At 42.2% G+C, this 24652-nt stretch overlaps 1 protein-coding gene across 5 annotated transcripts in view; it reads right to left on the bottom strand.

Moving 5' to 3' along the window:
• IKZF2 (IKAROS family zinc finger 2) overlaps positions 1-24652 on the bottom strand; it is a 109672-nt gene that overhangs the window by 38056 nt on the left and 46964 nt on the right. For 4 of the 5 annotated variants that reach the window (XM_082057365.1, XM_082057368.1, XM_082057366.1 and 1 more), the window contains 2 exons: positions 9544-9810; positions 737-904 (listed from right to left, as the gene is read on the bottom strand). In XM_082057365.1, coding sequence (XP_081913491.1) covers positions 737-904; positions 9544-9810 — 435 coding nt within the window. The remainder of the gene's footprint in view (positions 1-736; positions 905-9543; positions 9811-24652) is intronic. The other variant, XM_082057369.1, reaches the window with a different exon arrangement.

Here is a 24652-nt window from a genome sequence, read left to right as displayed (position 1 = left end):
GATCTCCCAGAAAAGTCCTACACAAAATGAGTAAGTGGGCAGAATGCAGCCCCTTGGTGTTGTGCACAGGGACTAGAAACACATCTGATCCTGATCATCAGGGCTACCAACGAGACTACTAACGTGCGTCATGCGACGCTTATTTCTTTAGAAGGTATCAAGTAGACTTGATATAGACATGATACTATCAAGTAGCAAGACAAACCCAGTGGCTCTCTGACACCACCTGCTCTAGCGTGAGTGTTGTGGCTGCCATGAATTAGGATTTCACAGCAAGATGTAGCTGAATCAAAAAAGCAATTAGGAGGTTTTTGAACAAGTATGAACTCCATCAGCACATGGCATTTATTAGATGAAGAAGCAGGTATGAAAAGCAAAACAGGCTTCCAAAAGCACACAGTTATTTTTTGCAATCTTTGGAATTTCACAGCCACTTTGGGGCTGAGAGTGTCAAAACAATCTGCCAGTGAAGCCTGGATACACCCAAGGAGATGTTCAAAGGGAAATACGATAGCATCAGCAGAGGAGCTCAGTTACACAAAAGGAGAGGTGTGGCTGAACCGCAGCTTTTCTGATTCACATCAAGGCTTTCCCAAAGTTCAGAGCTGGACTATCTGAAGAGGATGGTACAAACCCAGAGCCACCAGGAACACACAGTTATTTTCACAACCTCCTTCACTTAAACGGTAATGGCAAAAGGAAAAACAAGAGGGAAGAGAAGACAAGGCGGACTCACCAGAGTGCGTCCTGAGGTGTCCTGTGAGGGCGTCCCTCCGTCGGCAGGCATAGCTGCAGAAGGGACATTTGAACGGTTTCTCCCCAGAGTGCAACTTGATGTGCCTCAGCAGGTTCCCCTTCTGGGTAAAAGAGGCACCACATTGGTTACAGTGGAAGGGACGTTCACCTGGAAGGGAAATGGAAGGGAGAGAGCAGTCAAGAAACATGGGATGTTGCACAGAGCCCATTATCCCATTCTTTGTAACGGTGCCAGTTTATGTAGGTATAGTCCCCACCACCATCACATGGCACTTGCTAAAGTCACAGGCCATTTCTTCTGTGCAAGGAGCAAAGCCTCCAGTAGTGATTTGAGGCTCTTTCCTTCTGCAGCCTCAGCTTGAGGTGATCAACGCAGCCTGATTTTCATAAAGTTCTCCACCTCTGAGGTTTTATCCTTCACAAAAGATGAGCTCTGCTCAAAATTTAGATCCATAACCATGGTTTTGTGGTACCTGTCTCTACATTTTTTCACTTATTTTTAGTCTAGGTCCAATCCATTTGAGTATTTAGAACTGATCGTAACAATTAGACTTGGACAGATATTAAGGTCTTTGCTTTAAACCAAATCTTTCTTTTACTTACATTATAAATTAATTTAAATCCATTTTTGAAGGCTGTTTTGCATTGCTGGAGTGATATAAAGAGAAATGATGCAAGTGAGGATCAGACCCACAAGCTTTGTGCAGTAGCAAACACTGAGAAAAATCTTATTCCATTAAACTGTGAAATAAGCAAATTTGTGCTTTAAGTAAAACTAACAAAAAAGACTCGTTTGATTTTAAAAAAAGAAAAAAAAAAAACTCTACACTTTACCGTCTCACTTCACCCCATGCATTCTCACACACATGCAAAACTGATTTTGATGGTAATCCTTCATAAGAGAGGGAGGAAGAAAGCTCTTACAGATGCGTACTAGTAAATCTTGCTTCAGTGGTTGAAATCACTGCCAGCATTACAGTCCTATCGGGAGGGCAGCAGGAGGCAGGTGTGCCATGTATGTGCCATATGTCTGCCACTTCATGTGCCTGAACTGGAAACTCCATCTGAAAGCACTGCAGGTGCACTGAAGAAGACACTAAGGTTCTTACAATCTTGCCAAGAACATTACAGAGTAATGATTAAAAAAAAATAATTAAAAAAAAAAATCAGGGCAGAAAGCTCTTCTTCCAATGTGCTGAGCACGAGCTCATTGGAATTGATAAAGAGTTTGTGGTTTCCCTTTTAAACTCCCACACTGTACTTAAAGGATCTGATTAGCCATTATCTTCTTCTATGTCATTTAAAAATGTCCATAACAGAGATATGTAAAGAGACTGCAGCAGAAAAATATATGAGGTTTGTTTTTTTTTTTTTTCTTTTCTGTTTTGCTTTCGCTGTCTGAGAAAACAGGCAAAACCCCTTCCTTTGACAGGTTTCTCAGTATTCAGGAATGATAGCTTCAGTTTCAGGATGACAACTTTAAAGAAGGTGGTGAGTTTCTTACCAAGTCTAAAGTCTTTCCTTTTACTCCTGCTGTGTTTAAAACTCCGCAATGAATGTGTTTTTACCCACTACATCACCCACTTATCTTTGATATTTTGGAGGCCGCATACGAGCAAGTATTATTCCTCAATAAACTGGCAGCTGAATAGATGCTGAAAGCCTTTGGGCAGGAATTTGGATAATCCCTGCACTGAAGTTCCGTGGCAAAGATGACATGAGAACACTCACTATAGTCACCAATAGCCTGCTCCTCTCTTGCAACAGACAGAATATGCTACAATAGCCCAATTTACCTTAAATAACCTTTGTATCTATTTAAAGCCAGCATGAATTCATTTTTCCTACTGGCTTAACTCAGGGTAAATAACTGCTTTGATCTGTTTATTATACTTGCTCCTATCATTTGATTCTTGCTCCTTGTTTAAGCTGCAGGCTAGTGGGATGACCGTAATTTTAGTCACACCTTCACACTACTGATTAGCAGCTTTTACACTTAGCACAGCTAATCTGACAATGATGCAATAGAAGGGCGCACAAAAAAAAAAAAAAGAAAAAATGTAAAAACTGAATAATAAGAAGATTCTGCTGGTTTTCAGAGGACTCTGCTTTCTCATGCCCCCTCCAGATACTAGCAAACCAGCCTTCTTTACCACTTCAGTGCCTTAAGACTCTCTTCCAATTATTTGTCTCGCTGTCTTTTCTTAGTAGGTTTGTAAACAGTTCCCAGTATTATTTCCTAATAACAGAATAACAACCTTGACATCCTTATTCACTTCCGTTATGCTTCCGTGAAAAGTAAAAGTTTCTATTCGTGGGCTAAAACTAATCACCCTTCAGACTAAAGATCCACTCACAAAAAGTCTTTATCTAAATAAATTTCTTCTCTATATGGCAGGCCCTAACTGTGCCTAAAATGTTTTCCTGTCTTTGGGGGTGATGGCAGCAGAGGCACACCAGAAACTACAGACCTATTAAACAAGTGGCACATATCTACATGGGGCTACTGACAATAAGCAGCACAGTGTGTATTTCACTATTATAGCTACCTACGTATTTACTGTTTGACTCCATAAACTTATACTGAATTATTAAAATAAGAACTTTTCATAAGAAGAGCATTTACTGATAGATGACTGAGCAAGCATTTTGCTTTTCAACACGGAAAACTATATGACTGCAAAATATTCTTAGTCTAGTTTAAGTATCAAACCTTTTCTCTATTTTAGAAGTAAACCAGGGCAGAAAAACCTCAAACTTTAGTGACACACAAAAAAAGTTTCTGACTGGGGAGAGGGGAGGAACAGCTAATCAAACAAGATGGTTTTAAACTCCAGATTTAAGATCTAAAGCCAGACAAAACCAAGAATGCTTAAAAAGCCTTTTTCTCCAGCACAGGGAAGTTAGTTACTTCAGGAATGGACAGGGCAGGGAAGCTGGAGCTACAGAGTATTACCTTTCGTAAAGGCTTAGTAAGAAAGGCTTATGTCAGGGAACAGCCTCAAGAATTAAATTAAATTAATAAATAAATCTATCAGGGTTTAGCATTTTACAGTTAAGTAAAGTATTAATTAAAAGGTACGATTTCAAATATTAACCTCTAAATTACATTAAAATACTGCTGAAACTTCACAGTTCACTATTTAACATCTATCCATTACAGCTATGTCTCCTCCAGGAAAAATAATAATGAAATATTACTGCTCTTTAGCTAGATCAGTAGCTAAAGTACACAAGTTATCTTGCTGTTGTGTAAACAAATACTGAGATGAAAGGTGAAGTCGACCAATAGAGTCAGGGTTATTAACAAGATATAAGTATCTTTAATATACGGCAGCTGGCTGTAGACTTCATAGCGCAAGCTACCAACACTGTCTAGCTGATACAACCTGAAACCAGGCGTCTGAACTGATTAACTTCCTACTAATAGCTTTCATATTTTACCACGTATATGTTAAACGTTCTTTCAGAAAGCAAATCAACTCCTTTTTCTGCTTAACTGGAAGCTTCCCCATGCAATAACTCTCCTTTACCGCCTCAGCACGGAAGTGCTGCGCAGAAGTTTCAATATGAGTTATCCTTCTTTGAATCTCATACCGGTGCAAAATACATCAGTGATATTTTCTGTACCAAAGCAGAAATTTAACTGAGGACAAAGAGCCTGCAGAACTTGCAACCAAGGAGACTTAGATTTTCATAACCCTTGGCTGGCAACTTCTGTTCCTTTGAAATCGAATGGGGCATCTCAAAATAGTGCACTAGTTCTCGTTAACAGCAAGGCCTGGTTATTTCCACAGCAGCGCTCCAGTCCCATCCTGTGAATGTTTTAATTACTTTTTTTTTTTTTTTTTTTTTTTTTTTGGAATAACATTGGTTTTAAAGTCTCTTCAAAATAACAAGGAAAGCCAGGATAGAGTCCTTCTACATATAAGAACTGGGTCCAGATGGACTACATTTAACATCTGTCCTGGCTAAATGTATATCTAAGATCTCGGCTTTTTTTGTTTGGCACATACTTTCGATATGCAAGGGATAGCTTAGGTACTTCTCAAACAGGATGTTGGTTTTTTTTATTAACCTTTTAATGCAAAATTACTATGCCCACACTGCCATCAGAAAGTATTTGTTCATACTAATAATATTAATTTTCGCCCTTCTGTAGTAGGCTTTTTGTTAATATTCAGTTAAAATGAAACATTTCTCCTGATTCATCAGATGCTGCAACTGCTCTGATTCTGCTCTGTCCCAGGAGCACAGATGAAATATCAGCTGTGCTACCAAGAGGCAGTGAGCTGCAACCTGCCTTCACCCAGCCGAGATACAGAGCAGACAACTTGGGTTTATTTCTGTATTTGTTATCCTGAGGACTATCTAGTCCACGTACCTACTTACTGTTCTATCAGATTCACTCAACAGGCTGCACATCATTTGAAATTGGTGATTTCACTAGTTTTTTGTTGTGAAAACCTACTTGCCGATAGGATAATTTATTATAAATCAGTAGTGACAAATCTCTCATGAAAAATTCCTGGGAAATCCTGGGTGATTTCCAAGAGTCCTCTGTACGCAGATTTATAAGTGTATTCTTAGGAGAGAAAAATCCTTTAAGTGAACTGGTAAAAATATCAGAAGAGTTTCGTTACTGCGTACTGCAAGTAAAACATCCTTCTGCAGAGAGCAGTTTCAAAGAATCTAAGCTCTCCTTCCTTATGCTTAAGTAGAAAATGAGACTTTTGGAAAAGTTAGATTTAGGAATTTAAGTAGAAAACACCACTTGTAGAAATTTGGCCCTACAGTTTTTGATTCAGTGCCAAACTGATTCATATTGCACGAGGTAGGAGCCTGCACTAGGTTACGAATTACAAGTTAAACCAAATCAAACCTTTCAACTAGAATAATAAGATAGACAGTCCAACAGAGTTAATTGTAATGTGTTAATATGACCATTTGTCTAAAGAGCTAACCAGGAACAAATTTAAACATAGAAGTCTTTTACACTGAACAGCATGGTTGGGCTTTTCCCAATTTATTAATTGTGTCTCAAAAACTTGAACTCTGCATGAAAAAAAATTAAATAGCATTCAGAGTTCCAGTGTTGCGTCTGTTCAGTTATAATGCTATGGATGCTGTTAAGGCAGAATGTGAAGATTTCCCTCCTAAGCACATAATGTATCTCACTTCACTGACTTTATGATACTAAAATGCATGTAGAGTGCAAGCAAAGATCTGAGACCCTCCTGCAGTTAGCAACCCCAAAAAGCCTAAAAATAACCTGTTAGCAGCCCAAAGTGAAAGCGGGGCAAGACTGCTGTCTCTGCTGCCTTGTGCCGTGTATGCAGGGACCTCCGCTGCATCGACAGAGAAAGCATTTAACCTCTGGGCATTCTTAAAACAAGCAGCATGATCCTAGCCCTCCCTTAAAAAGTGTTTCAGAATCCAGCAGTGGACTAGATAAAGGATGGAGAAAAATCACAGTTCACAGCACATGGGAGAACAACGCATGGACCTCGCAGATCACAGAGGCAGCAGCACGGCTGTGTCAGCAAATGATTTCTGCTTTGCCAAAAATGAGAAGCAAGGAAATTTTCATTGAGGCCCACTCACAGAAAGCCTAAAGAGGTAAGAAATCACTGGAGTTCCTTTTCATTGCCTCAAACACGTTGGATTATTGACCTTATCTTCCCCTTCTCCCCTTCCCTCAACATCCCCAAGCACAAGTCCCTGGAGTATCCAGTGCCAATATTCTGTGAACAGTCATCTCCTGTAGTTACAAAAAATTCTGATGAAGATGCTGCAACTCAGGGCATGTGCTGTAGAATATGAAATGTGGACCAAGAGAAGATAGTATGGAAGAGAAGGAAAATAAATAAAACCTGACACATGCTACTTTTCTGACACGAAGATGTGGCATGTGAGGGAGAGGGTGAGGCTTAACCTGCTCACAAAAGCGGGGAGTGCATCACACTTAATTCCCACATTGAAAGTTTTATTTATTTACTGTCAGTAATGACAAATAAATAGAAAGGCCTTCTCCTTGATGCCCATACAGATTATAGAGGTGCTTTCCTCAAATTATCAGTGTTTCAGAGAAATGTTGTGTTCGTTGGTATCACATGAGGAGGACCACGGGCTCCATGACAGAGGTGCCATGGACCTGAGCATCACTGGCACCACGTGCATGAGGCAGTGCTTGTGTGGATCCAAAGGATGAATGGGAAACCTCCAGCTCGATGTGTCACGGGAAGGGGCGACTGCAGACATCAGAGGGAATGGACGCTCCAGCAAATGAGGATGAAAGATGGGACACTGAGCTTATCTACTCTGGCCTCAGCCATGGCACAGATTATTTTCCCCATCCCTGTATCTGTTTGACTGAACCATCAAAACATGGCAGGGGAAACAACTGCTCCTTAGAAACACATGAGTAACGGCTGGAGAAAACCGTGCCCCTTTATGTGTGCACACCGCCAAAGCCATACGGCACAACTTCTCACAAAGCCTTGGTCCCCAGCATACATGCAAATTACAGCCTCTACTATGGACTGCAGAATTTCGTGTGATTTACAGAGAATGCTGTCAGGATTTTGGGGAAGGGAAAAGGACTTTAGTTTTTGCCAATGCAAACAACTGGCCAGAGCATGCTTTGGTTGTGTACAGACAAAGAGGAGAGTAAGGCGGGATTCTGCTCCCAAGAGATACTTAAATTGGCTTTAAGAGGTAAGGATTTACATGCCAGTTGCGTTAGCTGATAAAGAATATCATCCGTTTCCACTCACCAGGGACAACTTCCCTTCCCTCCACCATTCTCCCTTGGGCTGCAAAACCAGACTACCCACAGGTCAGGGCTCATTCCAGAGCTGGGGCCAGCCCATCGCGCCCGGCTGCCGAGGAAGTGGCAAGAGATTTTAAAATACTGCACTTGAAAAGAAAGATACCAGTATGTTAAAAATACTCCTTAAAAGCAAGGATGTGGAAATCCAAGCAAACTTCTCCTTCTGTTGTGGACAGTGAAGTAGCAGCATGTATTAAAAAACAAACAAACAAAGCGGAGGGGGGGGGGAAAAAAAGTCCCACGCAAAATTTGCCAACTGGTTTAGTGAGAGCAGAGCACTGAGCTGCACATGAAAAGGAATGCCATTTCCATTTGCTTGAAATCATCTGTAAAGAGCAATACATCACAGCTCCTCTGCTCAGATGGGAAGAGAGTCAGAGCTCTACAGGAACCAGCAGTAGCCCGAAGGCAGAAGCCACCAGTTACACAATTCCTACCCATGCACCGCACACAGCCGCCTTGCCTGCACGCACAGGAGATTTTGTTCCGTTGGCTTTGAATCTGCATGTCTTCTGTAACATGAAAAAGGCAGCTGGTCTGTATTTAAAAGATGCGCGAGCTATTCAATATCTCAAAAAATGCAGACCATTTAATTAAGTACCTAAATCTAAATTTAGCAGGTCTAATTTAGCTGCTCAAGTTCAAATATGTGGACTCCAATGCACCTACAACACATATGGCTCAGATACATGTAAGTGCCAACAAAAACTTTTAGGGAGGTTGAAATCTGGGGATTCAGTCTGTTACATTCTTTATTCCCTTTTCTAGTAACAGCATGTCAAATTGTTAATCAAGATTTTGGTCCTCCAGCTAATGCTTTTCATCTGTCCTAATTGCTGTCTAAAATCATGACTGCATCATAAATGATATTGCAATGCTTTGCATTATACATTTATATTAAGTTATTATCAATATAACTTATATACAGGGCATTAACTATGTAATATATATTTATTATTGCTTTGTACAGAAAATCTATTGATTTCTTTCCCATGAAGAGCACACTACTTGACTGCAAACTACAAGGTTTGCAAAGGGATAACACAAAGTCTTTATTGCACTACCTTAAAATCCCACTTTTCTTTTTATATCCTAACAGATATCTCAGTCACTGTGAGTCTCTCTCCCCATTAAATAATAGCAGAGAAAGATAGAAACCAAAATATCTTTCATTTTGTCCAAAAAAATATGAAGAACAAACAACCACTGAGGGTCCAACACAGAAATCTGTGCTTAACTGTAACAAGATTTAAGTGTGTATCTTAAGCATGTATTGTAGCACTTCAGATGATTTACACATGCTTAAATCTCATAAACGTACAAGCTTAAGTGCTTTTTTGAATCAATGGCTCTGCCAAGTATACCTCTGCAAGACCAAAGAGTACTATCTTCTGGCACCACCTGTATTTTTAGCATCAGGATTGCTAGGTAATGAGTGTCCCCTGTGGGGTTTGCTAATCCCAAGTTTGCTGGGCTACCAGCATCATGCCCAGCCACATACAAAGCAGGTGTGAGATCCCCAGGAAACTGCTGGCATTGTCCACCTGTGAGCACCTCCATGGGAAGACCATCTAAGACTCACCTTAAAGGCTCAAAAGCCTTGCACATGTACTCGCACATGAATACACACAAACACACCCACACATGCCAGAGAATGACCGTCACCATACCATCTTGCTTCTAGTCAAGAACAGTAAAAAAGGCAATTTCCAGACTTTTGTGCTGTTTTTCAGAACCAAAGGCTAGAAATCAAGGTCAAGGAAGCACCATGCTTGCCAGAAGAACAGCATCACCAGAATTTGTGGAGCAGGAAGAGAAACAAACCAATGAAGCCTGTCTTTCCCCTCCCCAGTCTCCTGTTACCCCATGAATGAAAAGGGAAGAGAGAAGAATTGTCACGTAACATCAACATCAGATGCCACAGGCAGTCATGAGAATTTCTTTCAGCTGCTTACCAGTGTGGCTCCTTTTATGTACCATTAGCACATTGGGCCCAATGCAAACCATGCCACAGACGTCACATTTCAGTTTACCATTCGGAAGCCGGATTCCTCCCTCGCTCGTTAACTCCTGGATCTTTCTGTTATCCGCCATCTCGTTACTCTCAGCGAGGGGCTCTTCCAGGCTGCTTCCTTCATCATGAGCCCTGATCTCATCTTCCTGACTCAGGGCCTTCCTGTCACACTCCTCATCACTTTGCATTTCTAGCTTTACTGAATTTGCTGAAATTAAAAAAAAAAAAAAAAAGGAAAAAAATAATTAAAAAATTTGAAAAATTTGTACTTTCTACATTCCCAATTGCTAATATTGATACGTTTCTACTTTTATAAAAAATAAAGCACAGCCTTGAAGCTCAGCCAACACAAGGACCTCATGGTGGTGATGGCACCACAAGTTACAACTGCATATTTCTTCAAGGCCTTGGTTTGTGTGGTTTTGATTTTATTTTTAATTAGTAATTTCTATCCCTAATTTACAGATTCAAAACTAAGGCACAGAGTGATCCAGAGATCTACCAAAAGTTGCAGAGATGCAGCAGGCTTAAGAACGGACCTCCTGCTTCTCACCTTGAAACACAGTAGCTCCCTTCCTTTCAAGGAGCCCTGGTCACAAGAGCAAAGGACATAGGTACAGCAGATTCTTCCACATCTTTCCTACCGAATGCAACAAGACCAGGGTTTCCAAAGACAGTACACGGCACCACCACAGCTCACAGAAACAAGCACCCTTCTCAAGCAGGAAGGGTGAAGCCAGGCTTGTGGGCTGTGTCAGCAATCTCCAAATCATCCTGCCTGCACGGGCAGGTTTCCTGACAGAGGGGAGACCAATCTCTGGATGAGCCTCCAGTGCTTTTTTTTTCTCCCATCTTCTGATTCATGTAAATGGGACATCATCCAGGCAAACACATATGAAGCACGGCATAGGCTGCTGGTTTATTTATATTTGCAAGTGAAATAAGCATAGTTGAAGATCTTTCATATCTGCATGATTACACTGATGGGCTCGTCACTGATTTTTGTGATCCTGAGGTCAGAGGGTAAACCTCCAATAACTATCAAAGCCGGTGAGATCAGCAAATCTTTAAAGAAAATAAATGCATCAGGCTTTTTCACATGGGGTTTTGGCGCAGGGGTGTTTTAATCACCAGACACCCCCATTTCAACAGCTCCTCCTTCGTTGGTTGAAACTGTTGATAGACTGGTCCCAGAGCCACACTCTGCATCCATAGCACCAGCCCGAGGGTAAGCCCACGTGCCTGCTTCCCTAAGCCTTGATCCTGCTGAGGGGTTTAAAAAGGAGGCAACTCAGCCTTCATATCTAAGCAGTCTTTGACCTCTGTACTAAGGCCATTAGCACGAATGCCGGTGACAGCAGCCAACCCAGAGTGCAAATGTGTGCCCTGGGTCTGGCCAGAGTCTCCGAACCCTGACCAGGCGGGATCCAGAGCAGCTGCCCAAGGGGACCCATCCGGTAACCAAATGAGAGAGTTAGGAGTAAGTGTATCTAAGGGCTGTGAGGCATTAGAGTTTCAAACAGCCAGCCTAGAAATGCCAGAACAAACCCTACTACTCAGACTTCTACCTTCATCCTCCCTTCTCCTCCCCAGAATTTACGGTTAAAGAAAACACAAGGTTCAGAGACTGATGTTGATGCTGTAACTCTAAATCACTGCTGCTACTCCTAGGCAAAGCATAATGAGCAGGGTAAAGGCACCAGAGACCAAACAACGGTAAGATGTTGCTTTTTAATCATAAAATTGTTGAAACACATCTTCCACTATTCATCAAGACACTAATGGGAGCTAAGGAATGAAAGTACTATTACGGCAAAGTCCATTCAGAGCAAGGACACAGCCAGATCAGATCACAGCAGACTAGTATCAGTGCTGGCACCGTCATCAAAACAGTCTGTAACTAGAAAATACTCGAGTGCTTCATTTATAGAATGGAATTGATATTTTTGTTGCCACAGAGATGCATTTATTGTTTAAATAAATAAACAATGGCAGTGTCTTTGGGCAGCACGTGGCTGTGCTGGTGCAGGATGGCCATCCCACCTATACCCAGCACAGTCCCCCAGAGACAGGTCTCTGCTCTGCAGTGTTAACCCTGCTACCACCAGCACGCACAGAGAAATTTATGGTTAAAAACTGCCTCTTGCAAATCTAGCCATGAAAAACACACCCTGAACTTTATGCAATTGCAGATCACCCCCCAAAGACAAGATACGTTTTTCTGAATAGCTGCTTCTGTGAAGCCACCACCACCTCAACAAGGGGAGGAGGAAAGGCAGGAACAGCAGGAGGCTGTTTGCGTGGTGAGCATGGGGGCCCTGCCACAACATGGCAAGCGATGGGAAGCCCAAGGTCTGGTGAGTGGCACTGCCATCACCAGCCTCGGACCAGGAGGACGCACCCTATGTGGAGGGGCTGGGAGAGCGGGAGCACTGTCAGCTCCACATGCTGGCAGGGAGAGAAAGCCGAGGCCCTAGTCCCACCTCCCCGTGGAAAGCACGCGTTGGTGATTTATGGAGAGCCCACTTCCAGAGCTACGGAATGGCAGTTCCCTCTAATAATAGCAGCCTTTGGGGGTATTCAGCAAGCCTGAGAATGAAGACCAAATAAATGGTTCACTGCCTTCAGGAGCAGGATTTAATGCATCTGGCCACACAAGTAGCTCGGGCAGAGCCAAAATGGTGCCCTGAGCTCCTCAAATGGTGCCCTGAGCTCCTCACCTAAAACCCTGTGTTTCTGCCAGAAGCCCGCACACCCTCCATGCACAGTAATGCACAAAATAACCATAAAATCCTGGTACCAATTGTGTATATTTGTACATACTCACAAGAGAGATAGAAAGCCTTGTATCTTACGTGTCTTCTTACGTACATAAATTTTTGTCTCTATTTCTCTGACATGGAATAATAAACACTTGACTGTAATAAGTGCCGAGCACCAGAAGTTCCCATTCAAGTCTGTGGACCTCTGCCTGCTCAGCACGTACAAAAGCAAGGCTGTAAGAGCTTACAAACTGGAAGATCACTTACTTTATCTTGCCATAGCGTTTCTTTCTGCTGAATGACAGCTTTCATCCAAGCAGATAAACAGCACAACAAAACGAAGCCAGCCTTTTGCTGAAATGCAGTCCCCCCAAACATATAGCACTCCACAACTCCTGCAAACATAGTTCGCAAAGCCCAAGTAATTCATGTTGCATCTTTCATAATATGCCAGCTATTCTGCGAAGCTGCGCAGGCTGTTTACTCTTCTACTTCCCTCACCTTCACACGCACACAGAGCACTCTCGTTGCCATTTGCAGAAACCCTCTGCTAGCTCTTATTGCTGTGGGAAGGTTTCCTTCAGCTGGGACTAGTCACAGGTCTCCAAGGAGGGGAGCACTGGTGCAGCAGGGATCTCCTCAGCTCATTGCAAGGGCTTTGCTAATCAGGTCATCTCCACTGCCTTACATCATACTGGTGTATATATTAGGCTTGTGTGGTAGCTTGCATACAAACAGGTGCTTAAATTGCACATAGTTTGTCTCCTCTGTTCTCAGCCAGACTTTGAAACTACATTTTGTGGCACTGTCTCTGTTTCCACCTACAGCCACAAACTCAGAGTGCACAATTAACTCTGCTGCAAAGAAAAGAGAAATATTCAAGGGATGTGTATGGCTATCCTGCATCGTACACAAGTCTCCATGTCAAATTTCACCCCGGGTTTCCTTGCCTTTCTTGTTCACAGGCTTGCTAAAAGTGGCAAGCTTTCTCATTCCTTGGCAAAGCAAAGCATAAAATAAGTAAATGGATTTTTTTTTTTTAAAGTTGTTGGCACTTTTCCTAAAAATCACAGCAAAAGAGATAGGGATAAACTGTAATTCAGCTTGTTGCAAAAGCATGAACTTGAAGTCCAACCATTTCCATCCAGTTAATACAAGTTCCTTCCACTTCTTCCCAGCCAGCACAACACTTTGGGGGGGGTGGGGGTAGGGACAGGGGGAGGAAGAGTCAAGCAGCCACAAAAGCTTCTACTTATGAACACAGAGCTAATGGCACATATTCACCAGACCACGCAGCAATGTTTCTTTTTTTTTTCCGAGCACCAACCAGCTGATCCTGAATCACACTTTATCCTCAGTGTCCAAATTAAATACAATTATTGTTAATGTCTTCTAAGTGCTAATTAAACTGCAATCCCCTGTTAAACAGCATTTTGGCAAGTTTTCAGTACCAAAATATTTCCTTCACCCTCAAATTAACATAGTTTCAAACCAGAAGTTGGAAGATCCACCTACGAAATATATCCCTAGTATTTCATGCTCTGTCATGGAAATTCGTTTCCCTCAAAAGTGAGATCTGGGGAAAAAAATAAAACAAAACAAAACTCCTGTCTTGTTGAGAGATCTGATCCCCAGATGGGATGTAAATTAAAGCACTGGTCATCTTTTTCTTAAGCAAGCAAGCTAGAGTGCAATTCCCACTACAGAACAAAAATCCCTCTGTCCAACATATCAGGGAGTGAGCATCAGGACGCTGCTTCTCTGTCTCTTCCACTGTCTGCTGTCCTAGGTCATTGCTTATTTTATCCGTGGCCTTGGAAAACCAGGCTGGCCACTGTCACCAAGGGTTTGTGGTCTCCAGCTGGAGGTCAGCTTTTCCTGGCAGCAGCCATGCACCACCAGCCTCTTCCTGCTGCCCCCGGAGCAGCAGAAAAAGCAAACCTGACCCCTCAAACCCTCCCCTGCCTCTGCCCCCATTCCTCTTCTCTTGCCATCAGGAAACAAAGCTCTGGCCCAGCTTCAGATACTCATCCTTGAGGAGGCAAAATTTAAATCTGCCACCCCCAAAGAGCCTTGGGGTGGCTCCGTGGGCGAACCCAGAGAAGGACATTTGGAACTAACACGGACACAACGTGTTCTTTAACCAAACTCATCTGAGAGAAGGGACAGGTGGTACATTCACTCTCCCAGGGTCTGCTGCAGATTCCCTGTCCAGAATACAACATAATGCAATATTCAAAGCCTGGATAATGCACATGTCTTTACCCTAGAACATGAAGAAATTAATAAATTTTTACTTTCTTCTGGAAAATGAGACCAAGATTTAACTACCACAGCACAGTGACAGGCAGTTACAGCACAACCTTCTGCATATCATCTTGTCAATGGTCAGTGACACCATCTATTTTAATCATGAACTTCTCCTAGGCACTGGATTAATGACATTGCTAATTGGCAGCTAAAGACAAATAGAAAATGACCCAGCTTCTTGCATGTTTTGAACCTTGGTGCCTAGTTCTTACACATTGCAAAACTCAGATGTGGTGTGTTTCTATACTATTAAATGCCCTGTTTCTATACTATTAAAAGCACTCAGTAATGGTGAGTAGAATACACTCTGTTTTAAGAGCTGGGGTGGCAAACCAACAAGCATTTTGTAAAATGAAAGTTAAGGATGGGGGGCAGTGGGAGGCAGGAAGGAAAACTCTTCGACCTTGTTGGATTTTGAAAGTTCAAGGTAAGGAATGCCAGAAGCTGGAAACAATGAGCCCCAACTCTTGTTCACTCTAAGAGCACTCTGGTAGCAAAAAGGGTCCTCAAAGAGGGTGTTTACACCACTCCAGAAGTGTAGTGAGACTTTAATGCATGTTTAAACATACTTTCTTCCTGGAATAGTATAAAGGGGTCTTAGTGAAAAGGAAACTTCATCTTTGAGCTTCTTGCTGCTGGGAGAATTTGGCTCTTAATTAATGAGGCTTTTCAAGTCCATTTCAGCATAATTGTGAGCTATTAAATGTGTAAACAAGTGAACACCGACAAATCTTCGCTTTTTAAAAGGGCACACACACAAAGGGTGTGAACGCCAGCCGAGCAATGGCAGAACCGGGTAAGGAATCTGATCTGTTGTCCCCTCGTAGTCACAAAGCACTTGGCAAACACATTGACATTAAAACACAAATTAGCTGGAAATTATATTTAGCTCCCGAGAAACAAACAGGCCACTCCTTCTCCTCGTGCTGCGCTAGTGCAAAGCAGGTATCGCTCCAAAGCTGTGTAGGTGGGATGCTGAGGAATAAGGAGAGTCAGGTCTGCTCAAGGCATCGCCAGCACATCTGCTGCTTTGGGGTAGATCTCCATGATCTCCAGGAGAAAGGAAGATGTCTTAAATGACACCTGTGGGTAACACTGCTTTAACAACACTGTAATGGAAAACGTTTCAGTTGGGGGTTAGAAAGGTGTGTTTCAAGGGAGCCAGTTCTGCTTTCACAGTAGACTGAGGCTTTCTGGAGGTTTAGATAGAAGTGAAGTTGTATCTGGATGGAACAAATGAGGGTGAACGTCACCTGCAAAGAAAGGGGAATTACCCAACTCCTTTCTCGAGTCACGCGACAAAAGCCTAAGTGGGGCCTCTTACATTACACATGGACATCCCCGATGCTGGGTGTCAAATTTGTTTTTCACAAGCTGCCAAAGATTTAGCTTTTGGCCACTGGGTAGGTGGGAATCTTAGATGCTGACACCATGTTGTGACAGTGACCTCAGCAGGGTTATGTCCATTCGTAACAGTTACATCAAATATTTAATAGCAAATAAAAAAAAGAGGGGGGACAGGAAAGATTTAGAAGCCTTGTGCCCAGTGCTTTTCTGTATGCTGCAAATGAGATGCTTGAAACCCACATGGAGGTGGTTAATACGCCAGAAATTCAGTGAGAAATGATCAGCTTATTTAGGCACTCTTAGAAATTTTTAGTTTTCACTTGAGGAATCTCAGTTTAAGCCTGCTACCTCTGAAGTCAATTTAAACTCTTACTAAATGCAACAGAATACTTATTTCATATCTTCTGGAGGTGGTGTGTGCAGTAAGTGTAGACTAACAGATCTGTTAAACCCAAGTTTAGTTTAAATTAGGATGTGGTTGCATAGCTAAGCCAAGCTTCAGTCAGGTTTTAGCTAGCACAAACCATGGTTGCCATCCTCTCGTTCCCCACCCTTTCCGTCTTTTAGACTGGCACCAGTGCTAATGGAACAGGGTGGTAAACCAAACCTTCCTGAGAAAAATCAACTATTTTCCACTGGATCAAACCCCTGACCAGCCGGACTGGGCTTCCCAAAACCAGCTTTGGCTGATGTGGAGCAGCACCCTGGATGCCACTGCATGCTTTCAGCAGCAATGGTTTTAAAATACCAGGCAGCTTCTCCCAACCCAGCTGTCCATGGTCAGAGCCAAGGAATGAGGACTGCAGCAGTGAAACCTGTGGAACAACTTTTATGCTCAAATGTCTATACAAGCTTATACAAATATTAAACTGAAAAGACCACAGTTACAGCTGGAAGGGCTCAGATTTAAACACACAACTCCCCTGCAAGTGCAGCATGAAGACCTGAAATTTTTATCACAGGACCAAATTCTGATGGTTTAAATTATTTTTGAATTGCATCCAGTGAGAACCCTGCTGAAGCACAAAGCCTGAGAGGTTGAGTAAGGAGTACCTTGGTATAAATAAGGATGTCAGTATCTAGACCAGAATTTGCCCCACATGCCCAGCCTTGAGGTACGAGTGTTTGCTCACCACAAGTCACCCATGTTGCATACCTCCATCTGGCAGGAGTAACTCCTAACTGAATATATATGATTGCTCAGTGTTGCAAGACTCCCCTCCAGAAGGACCTCAGGCCAAATTACACCCACAAATACATCTATGCAACTTGTACTTGCACAAATGAGAGTCATGTATTCATAACCCAGGGTACGAAAAGTACTCCTCATGACCCATCCTCCCCCTACCTTTTTGCCTCTACTTACAAAGTAATTATGGTGCAACAAGTATCGTGCTTAATGTAACACAAGGTTTCTGCTGCTTCCCCATAGGTGCAAGGAAGAGCTTTCCTCACCCCCATGCTCCGTTACCCATTTGCGATGTAGAACCCAGCCCCTGAGAAAGACGAGTGGAACACGGCAGCACTCGGCTCCTCGCTGCCGCCCCCTCTACTGATGCTCAGGCTAAGCCAGTTATTAGGCTTGAACTCATGGATTTTTCCCTAAGGTCAAATTAGGAACAGTTGTTGGCTATATGTCTATTCACTCTGCTACTTTCTTGGCTGCTTTGATGAGGTGAGATGGAATAGTGATTTTCTTTTCCTTTCCTTTTTCTATTGCATGAAACATGCTTTTTCTGGGTAAATATCATCTAGCAAACTTTCTGCCTCTATGCAACACCTGGTCAGCCCTTGTAGTCCCCTTTTCTCTCCTGACACACATCATAATCACTAAGACTTTCTGCCTCTGTTTTAATGACTTTATGCCTGTTACAGACAGGCAGGTGACGTGGGGGGGCTGTGGTGCACAGCAGGTGTTCTCCAGGGCCCCCTTTCATCGTAAACTTTTATTTCACAGTTACTGTGAGCTGCAGGAGGCCAGGTTCAGTGATGTGGGTGGTCTTTCACAGCCCTTGCTGATCTAAAGCAAGTCTCTCACTGTCTGCAACATGTACATTAAATACTGTAAGTCAGTCTCCTCTCCTACCACAGCTCTATTTACTTCAGTAGAGTTATTTCAGATGCACACTGGAAAGCAGAGAGGAAGAAAAATAAATTCAGTTTCAGTCTTGTAGCGAAACACTATCTTTCAAAACATTAAGACCACTAACACCTTTTTATTTTTAAGGTTGGTTCAAATTCTAATAAGAGAGCAGAAGAAATATACTCATTGAGCAATGACATGACATTCACCTCTAATTGGATTTTCTAAGAGGCTGCTGAGAATTCTATTTGATACCCAAAACTAGAAGTTTGTACTAAAAAAATACTGACAAACTACTGCTGTATATGGATCATATGTTATAAACAAAAAGAAAATGATTTATAACATCCATTTAAATTGGCCAAAACCTCATTGCTCACTCATTGTCATCTCTGCTTCTTAAAAAGTACACAACTTCCTAAAATGCTTTCCACAGTACACAAGGAGTAGTAATTATAATAGTAATGATTATTTCATTTATAAGGGACTTTCCATTAGGGTTCTGCACTATATTTGAATACACACCTGACAAAGTTGTTTGAACCCTGTGGAATGACTTCCCTGGGTCTGGAACGGGTACTCTGTTTCATTTTCTGGCATTTTTACTACTAGAGACATTATTTTAAGTAAGTGATAGGCTTTCATTATAAGTTCCACCTTTGGATCACTCACAGCTTTCAGGAAAAAATATATTAATTTTTAATTATATAAACTCTAAATCATCCTAATGCAACCTGACCTAGCCATGTTCTCCTCCTCTGAAGGAGGCACCTCCCCTGACTCATCAACCCATGGAAAATTATAGGATAAGTGCCTGTCACAAAAATATTTTCTGTCTTTGTCACCACATTGTAAAAAGGAGATTAACAACAAAACCTGTTTCATTTATTTGAGTCAAAGCCTTGTCTGCACCCTTGGAGCCAGGTGGTTAATGCAAAGCAATGGGCAGATCCCCAGGTACAGGACCTTTTGCAGCCCAGGATCACTGCAAACATCTGAGCATAGGGACATCTCTCCATGCACTTCACAGTCATTGCTGTGTTGGACACCACCGTGATTAAAAGAAAAAAGGGAAGGCAGTTTTGCCTAGCCACAGTACAGCTGCAAATAGTTGAAGGAAAACTTTAAGAATCTTTGTAAATGCCAAGTTCTGTAAGCACAGTGCTGCTTGTGCTGCTTTGAGACATGTATTTTCACTTGAGACAGCTGAAAAAGGTATATTTCCCTTATTTTTGTTTGTTTGTTTTGTTTGTTTTGTTTGTTTATTTTTAACTGATTTCAGATGGCCAATGGTGGCCAGGATCTGGGGAGCTGGGATCTAAAGAGACCCACTCACAGTTCAGTGACCTCAGCAGTACTGAACTCAGCACATTCAGGCAGGACTCAGAGCACAAAATTCACCTACATCTAAAGATGTACATAAAAGGGCTACTCTTAGAATCAGACACTGATGGTATGTTATAAGGATGGTAGAATCTGGTTTAGTCTCTTTTCCAAATTTCAAGGATAGAACTGTTCATAATCATTTGCCACTTTCAGAAGTCACTTCAAGAATCTAAATCTGTTTAAACCCAAAATTTTATATACTAAAAACGGGGGGGGGGGGGGGGGCGCGCATCTCTGTTGCCTCCTTCTCAACTTGAAACACACCAGCTATTAAAGCAGCAAGATATTTAAATGACTATTCATTCCGGATTTTTTTTTTTAAGCATTGCTAGGCTTTCACCTGTATCATTATTATGTAGGCAGTGACAGATGGCAATGGAAAAATATAAAATAAGTCTTAGAGTATTAACTTTTTTTCAGTACCGTATGTGTCAGATTCTTTAGCATAAATAAATGGCATTACACAGTCTCATTAAATCTATACATCTGTGTAGTAACTTGCAATTTATGGATATTTTCTGACACAATGTTCAAACCAACAGGTTTAGCTCACATGTTTCTTTTCTCACCATGCCATCTCCAAGTCACCAGAAAAGCAAACAAAAGCAAAACCCTACAGTAAATATTCCTAAAGAATTCTCTGAGAAGATTAGCTATTCATCATCTACACATATTTAAGGGAATGAAAATGAAAGAGGGTAGTTGGATCATGGAAGAAAGGGGCTGGAGGGAGTTGGCAAATAAAACAGATAATTAGGTACCTAAAAATTTACATATCTAACAAGCAAGGAATATTTCCTCGAGTTAGATTAAAGCAATGATAAGAATAGAGGGGACATACACACACACACATACATTTTCTCATATCAACCACTTAAACACCAAAAGCATCCAGCACATTGTCACCACAGTTCCCAAGAGCGCTGAGCAGACACCCCCCCCAAATTGACTGCTCAAATGAGAAAGAGCAGGGGATTGCAGGACGGAACCCCAAGCTGAAATGTTTCAGACTGATGAGGAGGACACACAATGCACTGTCACCAAACAAGCTGGAAGATGCTGCAAATGACTTTGAACACCACTCAGTATTATTCCAGAAGAGTCAAGAAGACGTTCAACCGCCATGTACAGCTGTGCACACAGCTCTCTGATGGACAGCAGAACTATTTGTTAACTGCAAAGCAGCATGTGTCCTTTGTTTCATTAGGGGTTGAGGCCAAGCAGCATCAAGGAAGGTCCTTGTTTGCCTTGTTCTAGCTTCTGCTGCCTGGGTTGCATGGGGATGTGGGTAACACTGCTCCTGCTGGGGTTCAGGACCACAAATAAGGTGGGATGGGAGACGTGGGCTGGCTTGTGCACCTTCTACATACATACCTAGCCCTGGGAGCACACCCAGGCCCACCTTCATTCACACTTGAGCAGGATGAGGGCAGCTGTGGGGACCTCAGAGCTGCTACCATCTGTCCTAGCTAGAAAGTCCCTTCATGAGCAACAAGCTGTCTTTGGAAGCCCCCTCTTTAATACAACAGCCCACTGGTCCAGGCTGGTGAAACAGGACACAGCACCACTCACTGTTACTAGCTGCAGGGATGGTCAAAGAACAAGTGCCCACCACAGCGGAGTACAGCAGCCCTGCAACTTCCTTCCCAGTTGCTGTGTTTCACCTCCTTTTTCAACTCCCATCATAGTACCTTTGGAGATGTTCTCCAAAGAATCTGGAGAGCTGTTAATACCTCCAAAATATCACAGAGTATCAAGAAGCACCCCTGCCTCAACATCAAGTCACATCTTATAGACAAACTCAAACCTCATGTACATGACACATTCCCATTGGAAAGCTTAAATTTGGCATTAGCAGCAACTTCTGCATGTCACCCTTTTGTCTCCTTGGGTTAAGAATCTGTTGGGAGCTATTTACGTGCTGGCTCTTTTCCTCTAGGAGGAGCTGGTATTTCTGCCTAAAATTAAGATTGCTTGACACTTCCTACGATGAGGCCCTGTTTTTTACTTACTTATCACTTTGCCAAAACAATTTAGTCTGAAATTTGTAGGCAGTATTATTTTTTTTTTTTTGGTGTGAAACTGCAAATCGAAACAGGCTGGCTCTGACAAAGACAGAGAAACCACCACCACTGGTTCTTAGTGTTCAAGCAAGGTGACCCATGACCAGCCAAACAAATGAAGCCTGCTTTTCTATGGATTTGAACCCACAGTCTCTTTCAAGTCCTCTTTCCTTGCAGTAATCCCAACTAAGATACCTGCTGCCAAAGAGAATGAGTTCCACTTGCCTTTCCCCTTACTAACAAAGGGCAGCAATCCCAGGAGATCCCCTGACCATGCCCCAGACTTCATTTCATAGGTGTAATACTTCTGTTGTGTCACATCCAGAAAAGTGAGACCCAGAGAAACGAAACATCACTGACATGCCTGCCTTTGTTTTTGAGGATGGGTCATGTGCATTTAAAAATCATTAGTCACTGCAATGAAAAGGAGGGTCGAAAAAAAAAGAAAGAAAGAATTTGGCATCCTAAGAGCCTCACTAAAGCTCTTTAAAGTACATAATTCCATCACTGTACTGTACGTAGCACACAATCTCTGAGGGGTAATTAGCCATGGATTGCAAAAGCCAGTGTGAATATACACACAGTCAATATGATGTTGTGCTTGCTGCTGCTTCTCTTTTTTTTTTTTCCTCCTTTTTTTTAACATTTTTTTGTCCTTTTTTTTTTTTAAAATCAATTTTGATTGTTGCGGATATACTTCTGCTAATAAAAGAGAGTGAACTGATTCTGGTCGGATAGATTTCTGGATACGGAAAATGAGTGAGCAAAACATGTGAGAGTACTTACTGTATTACCAGAAATATTTATAAATCGTTCTTCCCTCCCTCAGCTGGCAGAGTATCAAAGCACTAAGGAAGCAGCACGGATGGTTTCTAAAGGGATGGAGAAAGCAAAAGTCCACTCCATCATCAACCTGGGAAAGCAATGCTACAGAGCTCCAGCAGACTGGAACTGCTCTAAGAGCAACATCTCCCCTCTTATCAAAGGGCTAACACTATCCTGAGTGCAAACTGTATCAGAAAGGATCATGAATGAGCCTCTACAGGGAACATAGACTGTGTCTACTGAGTTATGACACCATATGAACCAGAGACCCAAGGGGCTTTTTGTAATTCAGATGCAATTCCTGCAACTGTCAGTCATTCCAGCTGAGGACAATCATACTCTCTGAAGGCCTGATACCTACATACACCAAGAAAAACCTGGACTCTTTGGCTTGACAGCAGTGCAGCTTTCTCTATAACACACAGCACTATCACAACACGTTAAATGTGTTTAGATCAGCAAAATAAAAATGAAGAGACAAACACATTTTGAAGAGGCACATGGAAAAACATCCATATCCTCGTGTGAGAACCTGGCTGAGAACAAAAGGACTCTGCACCACGAGCTCCTGCAAACAGGGTTTCTGCAGAGGTACACACCCAGACCTACGCTGGGATGCAGATTCCTGGTGTGGACATGTGCTTTTGCATAACTCATACCTGCACACAGGCTAATGAGCCTTTCTAGAATTGGATTAACCAACCGCACACTCTGAACTTCATCTAACATCATGATTTGTTGTCACGTATCCCACCTGCATTAATGCAAAGGCAGACAGGCCAGCTGCGGCCTGTAGATTTACCTGGGGGTAGATAAGCACCCAATTGGTCTGTCCCTGTGCCCAACCAGGCACTTGCAGTGACAGCCGGGTGGTGGTAGTGTCCCCAGCCTGCTGGTCATTCCCATCTGTGAAGAACTACAAGGTGTATCAACTCCCAAGTTAGCTTGTGCATGTGAAAACGCCTGGGGGTCCTGATTCAGTGCAAAACTTAAGCAATCACTGATCTTCAACGCTAAAGTCAACAGGACTTCAGTACATACATAGGTAATTACATGAATTCATCATTGGGCTGAGCCAGCATGTTCCAGCTCACAAAAGCAACGAAAGGACAACATGCAGGAAGAACGAAAAGCCTTCAGGAAAGGATTAGTAGTGTCACAAGTCAAACATCTCCTCCCTGATGACATACAGGATCGGGTCAACTGTGCAGACAAGCGAGAACACTGTAGCATGAAGTTAGAAATGGTAATAGCCTGCTCAAACTACTGCCTGTAGCAGCATTTCAGATAACAAATACAGAATACTAATGTACAATAAGCAATAGTTTTAATAGCTCTCCTCTATAGGAGAGATAGAGATTTTTCAGTGTTTAACTGCACATCATTTCTATTCCAGATCTCCCGCTCAGCTGTTTTAACTTACCTAGTAGATTTAAGTGTTAAAAATAACAATAAACTTTTCTCTGTAATCAGCCCCCAAAACCCTGCAACTCTTGCTTTACGGTTCTAAAAATCATAACTTAGGAGGACTATAACCTAATAGCGATATGCTTTCATTAACAGCCTACTGAATTACAACAAATAATGCAGAGGGACCTGAGCGACAACTCCACCCCACTATTTTAAAAATAGATCATGGTGATTTGGTGGCAATAGAAACACATTTCAGCTCTATTGTACTAAGTAACCTACCACTAGTTATGACCAGTCTCGGTCTTTTTAAAAAATTGTCTTAATCCACACTAAATATACAAGTTCCTCAGATGATTATGTCTTCTCTTAAGTACAGGAAATATCAAGAATTTACAGTAGGTCATTTGAGTAGCCTCGCTCACAGCAAGCAGAAAGTAGTTCAGCAACTGCTGTAATAATTGCCAAGCAAGGAAGAGATAAAGATATAAAACAAATTTATTGGCTGTCTAGCAGACTTCACATTCAATTTTCTCTTGTCACATCCTCATCAAATGTACGTGCCCGCACAAATCTAGTCGCAAAGGTTACGATCAGAACCACGTCAGATTCAACTGCCCTGGTGCCAGATCTGATCTGAGGGGTCCAGGGAGGCAGTAGGTAGGACATAGTTTTATATATCACATGTGATGCTTCATTTATGTGCTTTCATGTGCATAGCAGATCCATTGATTTCCTTGAATGTTCTTGAACATTCATAACCACCGTTATTCATGCATATATGCTCAACTGTCTTTGCAGAAAGTGACTCGCTCATGTAAGCAATGCCTCATTACAATTCTGTTGTCAAGTTTCTGGCCTGGG

The sequence above is a fragment of the Streptopelia decaocto genome, assembly GCF_964273445.1.
Source record: "Streptopelia decaocto genome assembly, chromosome: 6".
Classification (NCBI taxonomy): Eukaryota; Metazoa; Chordata; class Aves; order Columbiformes; family Columbidae; genus Streptopelia; species Streptopelia decaocto.
The sequence above is the reverse complement of the archived record's forward strand: the minus strand, read 5'-3'. Positions and strand labels throughout refer to the sequence as shown.